General features: G+C 49.2%; 2 protein-coding genes across 5 annotated transcripts in view; one reads left to right on the plus strand and one right to left on the minus strand.

The window, feature by feature from the left end:
- Positions 1-2164: 2164 nt before the first annotated feature.
- LOC129624226 (uncharacterized) lies at positions 2165-3722 on the minus strand. Its single transcript, XM_055541896.1, has 3 exons — positions 3344-3722; positions 2773-3005; positions 2165-2354 (listed from the first exon to the last, which is right to left on the minus strand). Exons 1-3 carry the CDS (start codon positions 3720-3722, stop codon positions 2325-2327), a joined length of 642 nt encoding a protein of 213 aa, XP_055397871.1. The 3' UTR covers positions 2165-2324.
- CRYL1 (crystallin lambda 1) overlaps positions 3641-19089 on the plus strand; it is a 57399-nt gene continuing 41950 nt past the window's right edge. For 3 of the 4 annotated variants that reach the window (XR_008701002.1, XM_055542581.1, XM_055542583.1), the window contains exons 1-2: positions 3641-3770; positions 6665-6772. Coding sequence is in view for 3 of the 4 variants with exons in the window: in XM_055542581.1 (XP_055398556.1) it covers positions 3721-3770; positions 6665-6772 (158 nt within the window). In the remaining variant the exon portion in view is untranslated. Of the gene's footprint in view, positions 3771-4218; positions 4408-6664; positions 6773-19089 lie in introns of those variants that run through there. The other variant, XM_055542582.1, reaches the window with a different exon arrangement.

Below are 19089 nucleotides of genomic sequence, written 5' to 3' on the forward strand. Positions count from 1 at the left end.
TTTCAGGATTTGAAATAGCTCAAGGTCCTGTATAAAGTCAGCCCTCTATTATTGGTGAAAATGAACTAATGCAGCTTAATAGGTGGAGAAAAGGAAAAAGAATTATCTAGGGTATATTTTGAAATTCTAGCTTCTAAAATGTTGACTCCTTGTTAAGATAACTGTTTCAATATATTACACGTGCTATATAGTATGGATAATATAGCATAGTTTAAGCTTTCCTAGGCCTCATGGGACCATGGGTATAAATGTGATTTATGGAAATAGAGAGGAATCTTTAATTTTGAGGTACTTTTTTTTGCAAGGATCTTGCAATTCCTTTGGATGTTCCTGGAGACTGTTCCTGAGGTTATATAGAGTTGAAATTCAAATTTCAAATCTTTTGAGAAACACTGTTCAATCTTAGGATAAATATAAAACTCAGGGCAGCTTAACTGGAAAGAAAAGTTCTGATCCAAGATTCTCAGTATCTCCCTCAGCCTCTGGGAGTCCTGGGCGCTCTGTTGGGGTGAGGGTAGAATGACTTCCCAGCTCTGCAAGGAGGCTCCGAGGGCCATGGGGAGAGTACACAGCAGACCTGCCATGGAGAACTGTGTGGACACACGTCAGCTGACACTGCCCGTGTTTTAAAAGGCATTACGTCAATGAATACAGTAACCACCTTCAGAGTGAGCTCTTATCGTGCCCATTCTACTGGGGAAGAAACTAAGTTTTGGACTTCCCTGGTGGTCCAGTGGTCTGAACATAGGACTCCATGTTCTCACTGCTGAGGGCACAGGTTCAATCCCTGGTCAGTGAAGCAATATCTCACAAGCCACACAGTGTGGCAAAAAAAGAAAAAGAAATTAAGTTTTGAGGAATGAATGAACTGGTCCAGATCACACAGTATGGAATGGAGAATCTGAGATGGAAGCCCTTGCAGGCCAACTCTGGAGCCCCAACAGCTGACTGTGAGCCTTTCTGATGCTGACCTGTAACTGTGGTCTTCATAGCAAGATGTTACATTGGGAATTACAGCCAGTACTCTAAGACATCAGACATCAGATTTTTAAAGGTGAATTGCTAACTAACCCTAATCCTCACCACAGATCACTTTTTCCAGAGTAAGCTGTCAGGAGAGTTTAGATCTGTGGTTCCCTAACTAGCCTTGGGGTAAAGGATGGGAGCTGGACTCAAAGGAGGCGGAGGAGGGATGGTGGGGGTGGGGGTGAGAAGCCATTTGTGCTCTTCTACCTGCCACGAGGACTGTGGGTGGACAGAGGGAAAAGTGGACAGAAAGAGACCACTCAGAGAACTGAGAGTTGGGAGATAGAGGAAGAGTATTTAACTCCTTTTGAACTGCAGTATTGGAGAAGACTCTTGAGAGTCCCTTGGACTGCAAGGAGATCCAACCAGTCCATCCTAAAGGAGATCAGTCCTGGGTGTTCATTGGAAGGACTGATGTTGAAGCTGAAACTCCAATACTTTGGCCACCTGATGTGAAGAGGTGACTCATTGGAAAAGACCCTGATGCTGGGAAAGATTGAAGTCAGGAGGAGAAGGGGATGGCAGAGGGTGAGATGGTTGGATGGCATCACCAACATGATGGACATGAGTTTGAGTAAACTCCGGGAGTTGGTGATGGACAGGGAGGCCTGGCGTGCTGCAGTCCATGGGGTCACAAAGAGTTGGACACAACTGAGTGACTGAACTGAACTGAACTGATTTGACTCCTGGGGAATCTAAGGAGCTAGGAAAAAGTCACGGATTGAATAGAAGCCAGGAGATGGCTGTTACGTTGGAGTCCAACGTGGCCCAAGTTGGGGAGATAGGGTGCTCCGTGGCTGTGGAGCAGGAGGACCCCCTAGGAGCAGTGGGGCTCCCCTCATCCCCCAGGCCCATCTGCTCTCCCTGTATTACTGAAGGCAAGTGAGGCCAAACAATTCCACACGGCTGGAGCTTGTAGCAGACAAGGTTCATTATGGGGCAAAGCAAGGAGAAGGTGGTGGTGACGGGGGCCAACTACGGAGCCTGCATGCCACAACCAGAGAGTCTGTGCCCTGCAACAAAGATCCCGCATGACACAACTAAGACCTGACACAGCCAAATAAATAAATACGTATTAAAAAGAAAAAAAGAGTATGTGCTTAGTAAGGAGAAAAAGAGGTATGGTTCTTAACCTTAAGTTTACAATTTAATTGAAGACTAAACATTAAGCTGACCCTAACACAGTGGCTCTTATGATAGAAACTTGAGTGAATGAATGACTCAGTGGACCAAAAGGTGCTTGCAGGAAGTTCAGATGCTTTAGGAAAAGGGCAGTCACCCATCATCCGGTCGAGTAGTCACAGCTTCAGAGAGGAAGTGGGGCTTGGCTATTTAAAAGAAGACAAATTTTCGGGTACTTTGTGGTGAAGGCAGCATAGGAGCTGGGGCCTCATTATAAATTCATGTGAGAGCTATGTGAGGGGTTCCCTGGTGGCTCAGCTGGTAAAGAATCTGCCTGCGATGCAGGAGACATGGGTTGGATCCCTGGGTCGGGGAAGATCCCTTGGAGAAAGAAATGGAAACCTACTCTAGTCTTCTGTATTCTCCATTCCAGTATGGAGAATCCCATGGACAGAGGAGCCTGGTGGGCTACAGTCCATAGGGTCACAAGAGGCAGACAGGACTGAGCAACTAAGCCCCCACGCATAGTTATTTCAACATTTAAAGCCTTATCTTGGGGACATCTTTGCTGTGTCACTTTTTTTCTTAAGTGAGTTGAATGCCTTTTAAAATGCTGACCCATACCTTGTGAAATTGCTCTGGCTCTGACATTCCTCTTACCGTTTGGGCTGGGGAAGACAGAGGAAGGGCCCTGCCGGTCAGGGTCACGCGTTTCCGCTGGAGCGCTGCCTTGACCTGGATGGCTGGCGTTGCCCCCTTTGGTGCTGCGCGGACAGCGTGGTCACAGGCACGTGCGGCCAGTTCCTCCGCTCTGTTTCCGAAAAGAGCCCGGGGCAGCGCGGGGACACTTCCTCCTCCTGGAAGATAGACCAGCTCGGCCTCTGGGAGGGGGGGTTCCAGGCCTTCCAGTGTGGTGGACACCCTCTCCCGCCCCCCAGCCCTCCTGTCTGCCGTCCCAGGGCTCCCCGGCCTCGGCCTCCTCTGTGGAGAAAGGCGGGTCTTCCTCGAAACCGACGACAGTGTGAACCCAGCAGTGGGGCCTGAGCTCGTGCACCCGGACGTGGTGCTAAGACTTTACACGGGAAAGGAATTCCAGGGGTATATTTGGGGGTTCCTTTAGCGGTCGCGCCTTGTCCTGGTCTGGAGGTGTTCCCCTCCTTGTGCACGGACTTTGGGGGTTCAGTAGGGAACTGACCAAAACAAAGTGAGTCACTACAGTCCGAAGGGGTAGCTGTCCCACCGGGCTCCCATCCACGTGACGCTCCCAGCACCTCCTCCGTGCGCGCTCCGGGGAGAGGGAGGAGAGTGCTCTGCACGCCCGATGGTCTCAGCCGCTCCCCCCACCCCGCCCAGTCCTGAGCTCCCCGCCCGCCCCGCCCACAGCCCCGCTGGCCCCGCGGCCCCGCAGCCCCGCCCGGAGCCCTGCGCGCCCGCGGGGCGTGGAGAGGTGGAGGCTCCGCCCGCGCCCCACCCACGGGCCAGGCCCCGGGGCCCTGTCGCGGCCGCGGGGCGGGCGGAGCCAGTGCCCGGGTGGCGCGCGCCGCAGCTGTCTCCTCGGGCACAGCGCGGCCCATGGCGTCCCCAGGGTCCTCGGCGCCCGGCGGGGTGGCGGTGGTCGGCAGGTGAGGGCTCGAACCAGCGTGCCCGGGAGGGTAGCAGGTGGGCGCGGTTGTCATCGCCCGGGGGGCTGGCGGCGCGGTTCCGATGACCCCAGCGCGCCTCCCCAGGACTGGGCCGGCCGGGGCTACGGCGGGGGGCGCAGCTCTGTTCGGGCCCCGCGGCAGCCCGGTTGCTGCGCGATGCGGTTGCGGGCGGAGTTGGGTGATGCGGGCCGGGCGGGGACGGTGGCAGTGGGCGCTGCGAGCGGACTCAGGGCTGTCGGGCCGCGGATCCGCACAGGTGTGTTGTTTCCTTTCCCGTCCGAGGGATGGGCGCGCAGAGGAGAGGCGGGGCCGCGATCTGGGTCAGGCGGGCGCGGGCGCAGCGGGAGGGTCTCGTGCGCTCGGGCCTGAGGCTGTCGCTGGGCGACCCCGCCTGGCCGGGGAGGGGTGGGGACCCACTGCGCGATCCGGATCCAGATTCACGCCTCCTGCATGGCGAGGGCGCCCTATCCCCAGGGCATCCGGGTTCTCTGGGACTTGGGTGTCGGGTTAGCCCCTCAAGTCCCATGCACGGTTTCCTGGTTGGTGCTCCATCCTCTTTTAAAACTTCTGCAGTTTTCATTTTTTAAAGAAGGCGTCCACGTGCACCTTTCCGTTGGTAAGCTGGCATAGCGAAATACCCACTGGTCGGTACTTCTTGTTGGTCATCAGGCACACCTTCTGGGAGGCTCGGTGTAGGGTTGCGCTGCCAAGGGGCTGGCCTGCCTGACCAGTCACAGCGCGTCCTAAGAATAAGTCGTGTCCGGGCACCTCCTTGAAGCCCCTTCGAGGAAGGGGTCAGGGTGCTTTCTGTCAGCTTCCCTTGCAGGGAGCAGTGGCCTTACCTGTGCCCGTGTGCTTTCCAGGCACAAGGGCTACTGGCTGCCTCCTGAAGGGATATAAAATATAGAAGAAAGTGCACTTTGTCCTGGGCGTGGTGACCTTGCTTGCTTTGCAGCCTTTGTCACGGTCAAGTGTGTATCAACCACAGGCTGAGACTGGCCTGCTTGCTGGCACCCAACAGTGTTCAGTGGAGTCTAGAGTTGACTGTACAGGGGACCCTTGGATCACTGGCAGGTGGAGGGTACCCACCTGTCCATTCCCACCAGAGAAGCTAGGGTAATTTACCATTGGTTCCTCTGCATCGGTGGTACCCAACTGCAGATCCCAAGTTTTGTAGGATTTACCATTTTAAAAAGCCTGCTTCTAGGTGGGCCCTGGGAGTCCAGCTCCTGTTGTTCCAGGGTCCACTATGCCCTTCTCCAGCTCTGATTGTTGTGCAAAGGAGCCATGCTCTGGGAGTCAGTTTATTTCCAATTCCCCAGGGGAGGCTGACAAGGAATTAAGTTGACTGACTGCAAGAAATTGCAGAAAGTGAAGAGGAACTAAAGATTCTCTTGATGAAAGTGAAAGGAGAGTGAAAAAGTTAGCTTAAACTCAACATTCAAAAAACTAAAATCATGGCATCTGGTCCCATCACTTCATGGCAAATAGATGGGGTAACAGTGGAAACAGTGACGGACTTTTATTTTTTTGGTCTCCAAAATCACTGCAGATGATGACTGCAGCCATGAAATTAAAAACGCTTTCTCCTTGGAAGAAAAGCTATGACCAACCTAGACAGCATACTAAAAAGCAGAGACGTTACTTTGCCAACAAAGGTCCATCTAGCCAAGGCTATGGTTTTTCCAGTAGTCGTGTATGGATGTGAGAGTTGGACTGTGAAGAAGGCTGAGTGCCAAAGAATTGATGCTTTTGAACTGTGGTATTGGAGAAGACTCTTGAGAGTCCCCTGGACTGCAAGGAGATCCAACCAGTCCATCCTAAAGGAAATCAGTCCTGAATATTCATTGGAAGGACTGATGTTGAAGCTGAAACTCCAATACTTTGGTCACCTGATGCAGAGAATTGACTCATTTGAAAAGACCCTGATCCTGGGAAAGATTGAAGGCACAAGGAGAAGGGGATGGCAGAGGGTGAGATGGTTGGATGGCATCACCGACTCGATGGACATGAGTTTGAGTAAGCTCTTGGAGTTGGTGATGGACGGGGAGGCCTGGCGTGGTGCAGTCCCTAGGGTGGCAAAGAGTCAGACATAACTGAGCGACTGAACTGACTGACTGAACCTCTCACACCTTTAACACCTCAGGAAGCAGCCATCTCCACTTCTGTGGTGGCCCTGCTTCCCTTCCTTTCTCCCTCCCCCCTCCCTCTCCCCTCCTGTCCCCTCTGTCCCCTTTCTCTCTCCTGTCTCCCCTCCTGTACCTCTTGTCTTTCTCTCTCTCAACCCTATAGGTGACTGGGAAGTGTGAATTAACTGCTAAAACCTGATAAAGTTTTTGTGTTTCATTCTTGGATTTCAACAAAACAATACAGGGGCCCGGGTTCCACCCTTGGTCAGGGAACCGGATCTTGCATGCCTCAACTAATACCTGGTGCAGTCAAATACATAATGAAATATATATATATAATAGCATCCCCTTGTGGGATTGTTTTCAGATTAATAGAGGTAAGATGTGTATAGTTTTAATATCATCATCTTGAGTGCTGGTGGTGGTAGGAAAAACTGAGGAGGCGGGGGAGATGCTGTCTCTTTTCTCTAGGTCCAGAACTCCGCCAACACTGATCAGTTGGGGGTCCCTGGTGTGTGGACGCCCTGCCCCTCCCTGCTTCCCCCCAGGTCTGGAGGGCACTGCAGTGAGGACCCAGGACCTCTTGTGTGGAAGCAACATTTTAAGTGGATACCTGCTGTCAAAACATGGAGTTGTAAGCCATCAGGTGTTTCAGTAACAGGACGCTGTGTGCTCTGACACTGGGCTGGCACAGAGTGGCTCCACTTTCCAGCTGACCTGCGCCTCTGCCTTCTTTCCCTGCAGCGGGCTCATCGGGCGGAGCTGGGCCATGCTGTTCGCCAGCGCGGGCTTCAGGGTCAAACTGTTCGACATCGAGCCTCGGCAGGTGACGGAGGCGCTGGTCAGCCTCAGGTGAGTACCCTGAGCATGCGGAGGCCCTGCGGCCTCAACCCGTCTGTTCGAGCCCTTGAGGCTGGGGTCCTCCTTCTCCTGTGGGGTCGTGGCCTCGGAGCCGGTGAAGCCAGGCTGAGCGAGACGTGGATCCACCCCACAGCAGGGGCTCAGACTGTGAGGACGGACTTCCGGGGGTAGAGATGTGCGAGGGGGCTGGAGGAATCCAGTGTAGACCCTCGACTTGCGGCCCGAGTGAGTGAGCCGGTGAACGGTTCTGTGCCACATGCCCAGGAGCTGCACCTCCCCTGGGGGCACAGAGGTCCTAAGGTCCTCAGGTGTGTTCTTACCTGTTGCTCTGTATGGCAGGACTGGGATTAACTGGGATAAGTGTTGTCTGAGGTGTGAGAGTGTGCCTACTTAGCAGATGCTGGGCGTTGAGCTCACAGAGGGTGGCGTTTTAGGGACCACCTCAGGAACAAAAAGAATAAGAACCAAAGGAAAAAGGCTGAGACAGGGAGACCAAAGACAGAAGAACAAACTAATTCACAGGTTGCCCCTGCTATGATGCCATCACTGATCACGGCTCTGATCATCTCAGGCCTTGTCAGGTAGTTACTCTCCTGGTTGGGGGCATAGCTGTGTGCATTGATTTGAATGTACATTTTGTGTAACAGAAGATGCTGTATATCATTGGCTCTTTGAGAAGACAAATGTACAGTGCATGATGTCAGGCTCTAGGCCTCAAGAAATTACATACCTTAGGCCAACTTTGTTGTGTAGCAGATAAGAACCCAAACCCCAGAGAAGTAAAGTTGCTTCTTACTAGAGTAACAGGTAGCTGGTGACTAGGTGAAACAGCTTTCAAATTGTGATGCTGGAAACTTCTGAAAGTCCCTCGGATGGCAAGGAGATCAAACCTGTCAATCCTAAAGGAAATCAGTCCTGAATATTCACTGGAAGGAGTGATGCTGAAGCTGAAGCTCCAGTACGTTGGCCATCTGATGTGAAGAGCCAACTCACTGGAAAGACTCTGATGCTGGGAAAGATCGAAGGCAGGAGGAGAAGGGGACAACAGAGGATAAGATGGTTGGATGGCATCACCAACACAATGGACAGGAGTTTGAGCAAACTCTGGGAGATAGTCAAGGACAGGGAAGCCTGGTGTGCTGCAGTCCATGGGGTCGTGAAGAGTCAGACACAACTAACTGAGCGACTGAACAACAACCGATGAAACATCAATTGAAAGAAACAAAAAGCAAAAAATGAAACAACCACCATAAAGCTAAACACTGCCCAATGCTTTGTTCTGTGCCATTAGTGAAGGAGGGGGACTTGGCGCACAGACCTCTGTTTCCAGGCACGTGCCACTCACCAGGGACACGTGGATAAACAAGACAGAGCTAGTCCTACACATCAGGACAAGTTCAGCCTGGTGATCCTACCATATGAATTCTCATAGTGACCCCCACAAGGCAAGACCTCATGTGGCTGCAAAGCCTAAAATACTACAATGTGGCTCTTTACAAAAGATTCTCAACCCACATGTTTAAAAGTTGAGATTCTGGTCTCCATTCCTGATGTGTGGGCTTTCCCAAACCAAGCTGTTCTCTGACCCCAGTGTGTGTCCTGCAACTCAGCTCAGCCCTGAGACAGCATCATGTCCGGCAGGTGGGGGTTTCCATCCCACAGGGCTGCCCCACCCCTCACACTTCAGACTCCAGCTCAGTCCAGTTGTCATCTGTGCTCCCAACCTACTGGCTGTGGTTCCTACCATCCCTTCTTGGGTTTGCTTTACTGGCTAGAGTGGCTCCCAGGCTCAGGAGACCAATTACCCAGTGGATTACTGGTTTTTTACAAATGGAATTAGGGCTACTGCAACCAAGCAACTCAAGCTTGGGACTTGAACCCATGGTCTTTTAACTGAGATCACACACCTGGTTTCAAGACTTAAGAAGCTCAGGTTCTTTATGTCTCCTTGAGAATTCAGTGAGAGACAAAGCGATAGGAAATTGGATTTATTTAGAGAGAAACACACTTCACAGACAGAGTGCGGGCCATCTCAGAAGGCGAGAGCCACCCCAGGGCAGAGCGTTGTTAGCTTTCATGTGCTGAGTTGTGTCTGACTCTTTGCAACCCCACGGTCTGTAGCCCGCCAGGCTCCTCTGTCTGTGGAATTCTCTAGGCAAGAATACTGGAGCCCGTTGCCATTTCCTTCTCTAGGGGATCTTCTGGACCCAAGGATCAAACTCTGGTCTCCTGCATTGCAGGCAGATTCTTTACTACTGCAACACCTTACATATTTTATAGGGGTGGGTAATTTCATAGGCTAATGAGTGGGAGGAGTATTCCAGCTCTTTTGGGGAAGGGATGGGGACTGTCATGGTGCCTGGGGGTGTGTCACTTAGCATGCTGATGTGTTAGAGTGATTGCCTGCAATGTGGGAGACCCGGGTTTGATCCCTGGGTTGGGAAGATCCCCTGGAGAAGGGAAAGGCTACCTACTCCAGTATTCTGGCCAGGAGAATTCCATGGACTGTATAGTCCATGGGGTTGCAAAGAGGCAGACACAACTGAGTGACTGACTTTCACACACTGAGGCTCAAGGTCTAGTGGAAGTCAACTTCCCTGCCATCTTGGACCCGTTTGGTTTGGTTCTTATCTGTTTATGTTGTGTCCTCGGGCTGTGTCATTGTTTTAAAGGTTGTGCCCTTCCCTCCTGTTTCACTTCCAATCAACAGCAGGATGAAGAAATACACAGGAGACATGTGGGAGGCAGGGAGCTTTCCTGCCCTCTGGTGTCCCCCCTCCCTGAATATCCACCTGTTCAACCTGGAGGCTCTCTGAACTCCCTTTTTGGGTTTTTTGGTGGCTCTGACACTTAGACACTGTTGATTAAATAACTGGTGATTGTACTCAGCCTCCAGCTCCTCTCCCTCTCCTGAGGTCAGGGGCAGGACTTCAAGTGCTGGCCCTGAAATTACTGGGTTGGTGACACAAGCAACCAGCCCTGTCCTGAGGTGCTTTCAAAAGTCACCTCATTAACATAACAAAAGACACTCCCCTGCACAGGATGTTCCAAGGAGTTTTAGGAGCTCTGTGTCAGCTCTTTGAACACCAGTTCAAAGATGTATGTCACAACATCCCTATAGTAATAAATGCGAAGATGAAAATATTAATATTAACACATTTTGTGGTAGTTTATCCCTATTGTTTAGTCACTAAGTTGTGTCCGACTCTGGGACCCCATGGACTATAGCTCGCCTGTCCATGGGATTCTCCAGGCATGAACACTGGAGTGGGTTGCCACTTCTTTCTCTAGGGGATCTTCCTGAGCCAGGGATCAAACCCACGTCTCTTTCATTACTGCTGAGCCACCAGGTTTATCACTGTAGACGTGGAGAAATGGTCCTTTCTTTGCTTCTAGGTTCTTTGGGTGATCTGAGAATTAAACTGATGTAAGGAAGATTGCCTGGAAAATCCCATGGACGGAGGAGCCTGGAAGGCTGCAGTCCATGGGGTCGCTGAGGGTTGGACACGACTGAGCGACTTCACTTTCACTTTTTACTTTCATGCATTCAAGAAGGAAATGGCAACCCACTCCAGTGTTCTTGCCTGGAGAATCCCAGGGATGGGGGAGCCTGGTGGGTTGCACAGAGTCGGACACGACTGAAGTGACTTAGCAGCAGCAGCAGCAAGGCAGATTAATAGGAGAAAAACAAATGTTATTCTATGTGGATGGGAGCCCCATGAAGCAGCGGGGGTCCATAATGAAGCAAGGGGCTGAAGCTTCTGTAAGGCCTGGTGGGTGGAGGGGCAGTCAGGATGTGGGGAGGCGGAGGAGGCCTTTCCTAGGAGGGAGAGGAGACCTGGCCTGCTGTGTGGTGTTTCTTGGGTGAAACACTCTTCTGACCCGGGCCCCCCCACCCCCGAAGTATAAACATAGGCAGTTGAAGGCAAGTTTAGGAGAAGCTCCTGAACCTGCTGGGTTTTGATTGCCTTTAGGTCAGAACAGTCCTTGTGCCACGGTGGCATCTTTTGGGGTGAAAAAACCCACTCCCCTTCATTGCCTTGTGTGTTTGGTGATCTCTGAGCTCGCATGCATTGGCTCTAATCTGTGGAAACCCAGGGCCTGCACGGGTCCTGGTGGATGCCCCGCGGGGGGTTTTCTCGGCCACCCACCTGTTTGGGGACAGACTGGGGTCTGACATTGTCTCCTTCACACCTGACCTAGGGTCTCAGGCCCAGGTTCCCCTACATGTACCCTCAGGGCAACCCTGCCTTTTGCTGGTTTCAGTTCTTTCATTTTTTGTTGATAAATATTTTCTAATGAAACAACTCCTTTTTAATTTCTAGGTTTTCTCTTTTTAAAATTGTTATTCAGTCGCTCAGTAATGTCTGACTCTTTGCGACTGCATGGACTGCAGCATGCCAGGCTTTCCTGTCCTTCATGGTCTCCCAGAGTTTGCTCAGACTCATGTCCATTGAGTCAGTGATGCCATCCAACCATCTCATACTCTGTTGGCCTTCTCCTCCTGCCTTCAATCTTTCCCAGCATCAGGGTGTTTTCCAGTGAGTCAGTTCTTGACAAAGTATTGGAGCTTCAGCTTCAGGTGGCCAAAGTATTGGCGCTTCAGCTTCAGCATCAGTCCTTCCAGTGAATATTCAGGACTGATTTCCTTTAGGATTGACTGGTTTGATCTCCTTGCTGTACAAGGGACTCTCAAGAGTCTTCTTGAACACCACAGTCCAAAAGCATCAACTCTTTGGTGCTTAGCCTTCTTTATGGTCCAGCTCTCACATCTGTACATGATTATTGGAGAAACCATAGCTTTGACATATGGACATTTGTTGGCAAAGTAACATCTCTGCTTTTTAATAAGCTGTCTAGGTTTGTCATGAATTTTCTTCCTAGCTGTGGAGTTCATATAATTTTCACACGTCACAAAGTACTCCCAAACATTTAAAAATGTAAAAATCACCCTTATCTCTCAAGCTACAGGGCAATAGTGGACTCTGTTTGCTGACTGACGTGCTTTTCATTTCCGTTATAGTTTCACCTCATGTTGTAGATCCAATTCCACTGCACCTGTAACCAAGAGAAAACTAAGATCCCTAATTGAAAAGTTCTTTGTCCTATCTCTTCGGGTATTTATATTGATAGACTTTATTGTTTAAGTGTATCATGAAAGAGTTTGGCCACTTTTTAAAGTCCTTTCAGGCATCAAGGAGAACATTGGGAAATTGTAAATAAAGTTTTCTTTTTCTTAGGCTAGATTAAAGGCTTTCTTATAATATTTTCCTACTACTTTGTTTAATTAAGAGCTAATATTTTAAGTATTATTGGTGGCCAGTTAAATTGAGCTTTTGGATATCAGCCTAAGATTTTTGAACCAAGGAACAAACAAGCAACACCCCTTCCAAAAATCAGTTAGCAGCCTTATTTAGGAAAAGCAAATGTCCTGAATTATGTGTCTTTCCTCATGAGTGGCTTTCTTTCTAGACCCAGCCCTCTCCCCCAACCACGTGTAAGCTGACTGCATTTTAATGTGCAGAACTGGTTGTGCTTCTCTGGCAGGAAGCTGGATTTCAGGGTATCTCATGACACCTCTGCTCAAGTTTTTGCTGGCGAAGCCACCAGGAGGATCAACTGTGAGTCGTGTCTCCTCACCCTCCTTATAGGGGGGAGGTACACTCAATTTTAGGTCTTATGACTTGTGTAAGGCCACCTACATCCTTTTTTTTTTTTTTAATTAGGGAACTAAAAGATCTTAGATGCCACAACTAAGATGTGGTCTTAAATGCCATAACTAAGACCCAGCACAGCTAAATAAATAAATATTTTTAAAAAGAAGAAGCAGCAGCAGCATAAACAGTGTATCTTCCTGACTAGATTGAATTGACTGGTGTTTGAGGCGAATGGACACATGTATATGTGTGGCGGAGTCTCTTTGCTGTCCACCTAATCTTTTTCTAACAGAGTGGGAAAACGAGTCTCTTAAAACCTCAAGTATTCAAACTCATAACAGAAAGGGAACTTGACCTTGGAAAAGCCTATTAGCAGATGCTTCGCTGGTTGGCTTTTGTTCTCGGGCAAATGCTCAATGCTTGGCCTGTGTTAGGGCTCAAGAATTTGAGAGGGTGGTTGTATTTCAAGAAGAAAAACACAGGTCAAATAAACAAAGTTGAAATGTGGACTCAGATTGGGAGTGTTTTATTTCTCATGACTTGTGTTCAGTTTCATTTCCATGTGGTGACACGCCGGGCTCACCTCTCGGGACCAGGACCCCAGCCTGGGTCATGGTGACATCTGAGTGACAGCCCCACGTGGGGGCGGAGGGCCAGCTGCCCGTCTGCCTGGAGCCCTGGCTGAAATCGCCATCTTTGGGTGAACTCTGCTCGTGTCTCAACTGCCATCTCTGTCATGTGGAGATGGTCATTCTGAACTTGAGTCACTGAAAATGGATCTGCTTTTCCACGTGGACATGGATTTAGTAGACCAGCAGAAGTGGTCTCTGAAAACTGGGTGGCTGCCCTGGGCTCTGTTGCCTCGGTAGCTGAACTTCCTATCCCGACAGCTGGGTCTCTGACTCGGTTAACTCGCCACCCAGATCTGTGCATTTGCTTCAACAGCTTGAACCTGGATTTGATCTGGATTCCTCTGGACTGGTCTGGTTTGAAGCTGCCTTTTAGTTGTCCATGTAGCTTTGGTTAGAATAACTGAGGTTAATAGATCACAGAATGGCCTCCCATGGCTCCCATCCAAGTCTTGCTACAGTCACTGAAAAATGTATGCAATCTGGGTGTAACCATAAGAATCATGCACAAGACATTCATGGAGAAATTTTTTTTAATTTAATTAATTAACTTTTATTTTTTGCCGTGCTGGGTCTTCGTTGCACCACAGGCTTTTCCCTAGTTGTGGTGAGTGGAGGCTGCTCTCTAGTTGCGGTGTGCGGGCTTCTCACCATGGCGGCTTCTCTTGTTTCGGGCACTCTAGGTGCACGGGCTCAGTAGTGGTGGTTCCCAGGCTCAAGAGCACAGGCTCAGTAGTTGTGGTGCACGGGCTTAGTTGTCCCATAGCATGTGAGATCTTCCTGCACCAGGGATCCAACCCAAGTCTCCTTCATTGGCAGGCAGATTCTTTATCACTGAGTCACCAGGGAAACCATGACCGAGAGATTTTTTTCAGCTGTGTGAAGGCCAGTAAAGAAGAAATAAGTTAGCGGGCAGGAGCCTGTCTGCAGGGATGTAACCAGGACGGTGCAGGGCAGTGGGTGACTGGACCTCCCTGGGCTGAGAAGTTCCCAAGTGACCTGAGTGCTGTTGCCAGAAGCTAACTCCAAGGGGCCGTGGGTTCCGTGGGTCGTTGAACCTCACATATCTGTGTGTTCACAGGTCATGCTGTCCCTTGGCTGTCACTAGGACAGTCCAAATGATTGCTTCACGTCACTTATTGACTCTTCCCAAACAGGAATGGTTTCCCCTTCTCTGATTTGTGAAAGTTGTTATTGTTGTTCAGTCACTAAGTCAGGTCCGACTCTTTTCGATCCCATGGACTACAGCATGCCAGGCTACCCTGTCCTTCACCATTTCCTAGAATTTGCTCAAACTCATGCCCATTGAGTAGGTGATGCCATCCAACCATCTCATCCTCTGTTGCCCCCTTCTCGTCCTGCCTTCAATCTTTCCCAGGATCAGGGTCTTTTCCAATGAATCAGTTCTTTGTATCAGGTGGCCAAAGTACTGGAGCTTCAGCTTCAGCCTCAGTCCTTCCAGTGAATATTCAGGGATTGATTTCCTTTAGGATTGACTGGTTGGATCTTGCTGCATCAGTTCTTCAGTGCTCAGCCTTCTTTATGGTCCGACTCTCACGTATGCTAATTGTATACTTAAAACCGGGGAGAAGCCAGAGTACTTTGACTGTCTCTGGCTGGTAGGGTGAGGAGTGACTGCTCTTGGGTTCAGGGAGTCACCCCGACGTCCCCGTCCTGTGGGCTCCAGGCGTGTGGACACATGTGTTCCCTGGGTGGGAGGGCTGTGAAGGCTCACACAGGATTAAGTAGGGTGTGGACACAGGAATGTGATTTCTGGTCGCTTCTCCCTGTGAGGTTTCCCTTGGGCAGTGGGTCTGGGCACGCAGATCCCCAGGTCTCCGGTGGCACAGATGGAGGGATGGTCTGCCTGCAGCGCACTGGCCTTTGTCTGCCTCTGGGGAGGTTTTCAGGTTGAGGTGTCCGAGGCACGGGCCGGTCACCCGCGTGAGTAAGTGGTGTGTTGGGGGGTGCAGCCGTCGGCAGACTGGGGACCGGGCCCTGTGCTGTCAAGCAGAAGTCTTCTCTGCGACCCCATGGACTGCAGCACGCCAGGCCTCCCAGTCCATCACCATCTCCCGAAGCTTGTTCAGACTCATGTCCATCGAGTTGGTGATGCCATCCAACCATCTCATCCTCTGTCGGCCCCTTCTCCTGCCTTCAATCTTTCCCAGCATCAGGGTTTTTTTCCAATGAGTCAGTTCTTCTCATCAGGTGACTAAAGTATTGGAGCTTCAGCTTACTGGCCAAACTGATCACATGAACCACAGCTTTGTCTAACTGGATGAAACTATGAGCCATGCCGTGTAGGCCACCCAAGATAGATGGGTCATAATGAAGAGTTCTGACAAAATGTGGTCCTCTGGAGAAGGGAATGGCAAACCACTTCAGTATTCTTGCCTTGAGAACCCCATGAACAGTATGAAAAAGCAGGTCTGGAGCTCCTGTTTTTAATAAAAACTTGATATTCTGCCTCTTCCCCCCCCCCACTTCAAAGACATTAAAAAATGATAAAAATGAGATGAATGAATGAAAAAAGAGTGTCCACACAGTGTTCCACAGTGTATGGATGTGAGAGTTGGAATGAGAAGAAAGCTGAGCGCCAAAGAATTGATGCTTTTGAACTCTGGTGTTGGAGAAGACCCAGGAGAGTCCCTTGGACTGCAAGGAGATCCAACCAGTCCATCCTAAAGGAGATCAGTCCTGGGTATTCTTTGGAAGGACTGATGCTGAAGCTGAAACTCCAATACTTTGGCCACCTCATGAGAAGAGTTGACTCATTGGAAAAGCCCCTGATGCTGGGAGGGATTGGGGGCAGGAGGAGAAGGGGACGATAGAGGATGAGATGGCTGGATGGCATCACCAACTCGATGGACATGAGTTTGAGTGAACTCCGGGAGTGGTGATGGACAGGAAGGCCTGGCTTGCTGTGATTCATGGGGTAGCAGAGTCCAACACCACTGAGCGACTCAACTGAACTGAACTGATCTTTTGAGTCCTGGGCGGTGCTCCACTGCCCTCTAGAGGTGAAACTGGTGCACTGCAGTCACCTGATGAGGTGGTAGCGTATGAGGCCCAGAAGCTGGCTGAGCATCTCACCTTTCCCAGGTATTTATGTTTGTTCCCTGCAAAACTTGATGCAGAAGTTCTAGAATACTCAGTGTAAAATATTGGAACTAGTGGAACTAGTGTTTTGTGTTTTTTTTGGCTAATATCCAAATCATTTCAGTTCAGTTCAGTCGCTCAGTCGTGTCCGACTCTTTGCAACCCCATGAATTGCAGCACACCAGGCCTCTCTGTCCATCACCAACTCCTGGAGTTCACTCAAACTCATGTCCATCGAGTCGGTGATGCCATCCAGCCATCTCATCCTCTGTCGTCCCCTTCTCCTCCTGCCCCCAATTCCTCCCAACATCAGAGTCTTTTCCAATGAGTCAACTCTTCGCATGAGGTGGCCAAAGTATTGGAGTTTCAGCATCAGTCCTTCCAAAGAATACCCAGGACTGATCTCCTTCAGAATGGACTGGTTGGATCTCCTTGCAGTCCAAGGGACTCTCAAGAGTCTTCTCCAACACACAAATCAAAAGCATCAATTCTTCGGCGCTCAGCTTTCTTCACAGTCCAACTCTCACATCCATACATGACTACTGGAAAAACCATAGCCTTGACTAGACAAACCTTTGTTGGCAAAGTAATGTCTCTGCTTTTGAATATGCTATCTAGGTTGGTCATAACTTTCCTTCCAAGGAATAAGAGTCTTTTAATTTCATGGCTGCAATCACCATCTGCAGTGATTTTGGAGCCCAAAAAAATAAAGTCTGACACTATTTCCAATGTTTCCCCATCTATTTCCCATGAAGTGATGACACCAGATGCCATGACCTTAGTTTTCTGAATGTTGAGCTTTAAGCCAACTTTTACAGTCTCCACTTTCACTTTCATCAAGAGGCTTTTTAGTTCCTCTTCACTTTCTGCCATAAGGGTTGTATCATCTGCATATCTGAGGTTATTGATCTTTCTCCCGCCTATCTTGATTCCAGATTGTGCTTCATCCAGCCCAGCGTTTCTCATGATGTACTCTGCATAGAAGTTAAATAAGCAGGGTGACAATATACAGCCTTGACATACTCCTTTTCCTATTTGGAACCAGTCTGTTGTTCCATGTCCAGTTCTAACTGTTGCTTCCTGACCTGCATACAGGTTTCTCAAGAGGCAGGTCAGGTGATCTGGTATTCCCATCTCTTTCAGAATTTTCCACAGTTTATTGTGATCCACACAGTCAAAGGCTTTGGCATAGTCAATAAAGCAGAACTAGATGTTTTTCTGGAACTCTCTTCCTTTTTCCATGATCCAGCGGATGTTGGCAATGTGCTCTCTGGTTCCTCTCCCTTTTCTAAAACCAGCTTGAACATCTGGAAGTTCATGGTTCACGTATTGCTGAAGCCTGGCTTGGAGAATTTTGAGCATTACTTTACTAGCGTGTGAGATGAGTGCAGTTGTGCGGTAGTTTGAGCATTCTTTGGCATTGGAATGAAAACTGACCTTTTCCCGTCCTGTGGCCACTGCTGAGTTTTCCGGATTTGCTGGCATATTGAGGGCAGCACTTTCACAGCATCATCTTTCAGGATTTGAAATAGCTCAACTGGAGTTCCATCACCTCCACTAGCTTTGTTCGTAGTGATGCTTTCTAAGGCCCACTTGACTTCACATTCCAGGGTGTCTGGCTCTAGGTCAGTGATCACACCATCGTGATTATCTGGGTCGTGAAGATCCTTTTTGTACAGTTCTGTGTATTCTTGCCACCTCTTCTTAATATCTTCTGCTTCTCTTAGGTCCATACCATTTCTGTCCTTTATCGAGCCCATCTTTGCATGAAATGTCCCCTTGGTATCTCTAATTTTCTTGAAGAGATCTCTAGTCTTTCCCATTCTGTTGTTTTCCTCTATTTCTTTGCATTGATCACTGAGGAAAGCTTTCTTATCTTTTCTTGCTATTCTTTGGAACTCTGCATTCAGATGCGTATATCTTTCCTTTTATCCTTTGCTTTTTGCTTTTCTTTTCACAGCTATTTGTAAGGCCTTCCCAGACAGCCATTTTGCCTTTTTTTTTTTTAATTTTTTTTTTTTTCATTTTGCTTTTCGCATTTCTTTTCCATGGGGATGGTCTTGCTCCCTGTCTCCTGTACAATGTCACGAACCTCATTCCATAGTTCATCAGGCACTCTATCTATCAGATCTAGGCCCTTAAATCTATTTCACACTTCCACTGTATAATCATAAGGGATTTGATTTAGGTCATACCTGAATGGTCTAGTGGTTTTCCCTACTTTCTTCAATTTAAGTCTGAATTTGGCAATAAGGAGTTCATGATCTGAACCACAGTCAGCTCCCGGTCTTGTTTTTGTTAACTGTGTAGAGCTTCTCCATCTTTGGGTGCAAAGAATATAATCAATCTGATTTCAGTGTTGACCATCTTGTGATGTCCATGTGTAGAGTCTTCTCTTGTGTGGTTGAAAGAGGGTGTTTGCTATGACCAGTGTGTTCTCTTGGCAAAACTGTATTAGTCTTTGCCCTGCTTCATTCCGTATTCCAAGGCCAAATTTGCCTGTTACCCTAGGTGTTTCTTGACTTCCTACTTTTGCATTCCAGTCCCCTATAATGAAAAGGACATCTTTTTTGGGTGTTAGTTCTAAAAGGTCTTGTAGGTCTTCATAGAACCGTTCAACTTCAGCTTCTTCAGCATTACTGGTTGGGGCATAGACTTGGATTACTGTGATATTGAATGGTTTGCCTTGGAAACGAACAGAGATCATTCTGTCGTTTTTGAGATTGCATCCAAGTACTGCATTTCAGACTCTTTTGTTGACCATGATGGCTACTCCATTTCTTCTAAGGGATTCCTGCCCGCAGTAGTAGATATAATGGTCATCTGAGTTAAATTCACCCATTCCAGTCCATTTTAGTTTGCTGATTCCTAGGATGTCGACGTTCACTCTTGCCATCTCCTGTTTGACCACTTCCAATTT

This window comes from Bubalus kerabau, chromosome 12, assembly GCF_029407905.1.
Source record: "Bubalus kerabau isolate K-KA32 ecotype Philippines breed swamp buffalo chromosome 12, PCC_UOA_SB_1v2, whole genome shotgun sequence".
Taxonomy (NCBI): Eukaryota; Metazoa; Chordata; class Mammalia; order Artiodactyla; family Bovidae; genus Bubalus; species Bubalus kerabau.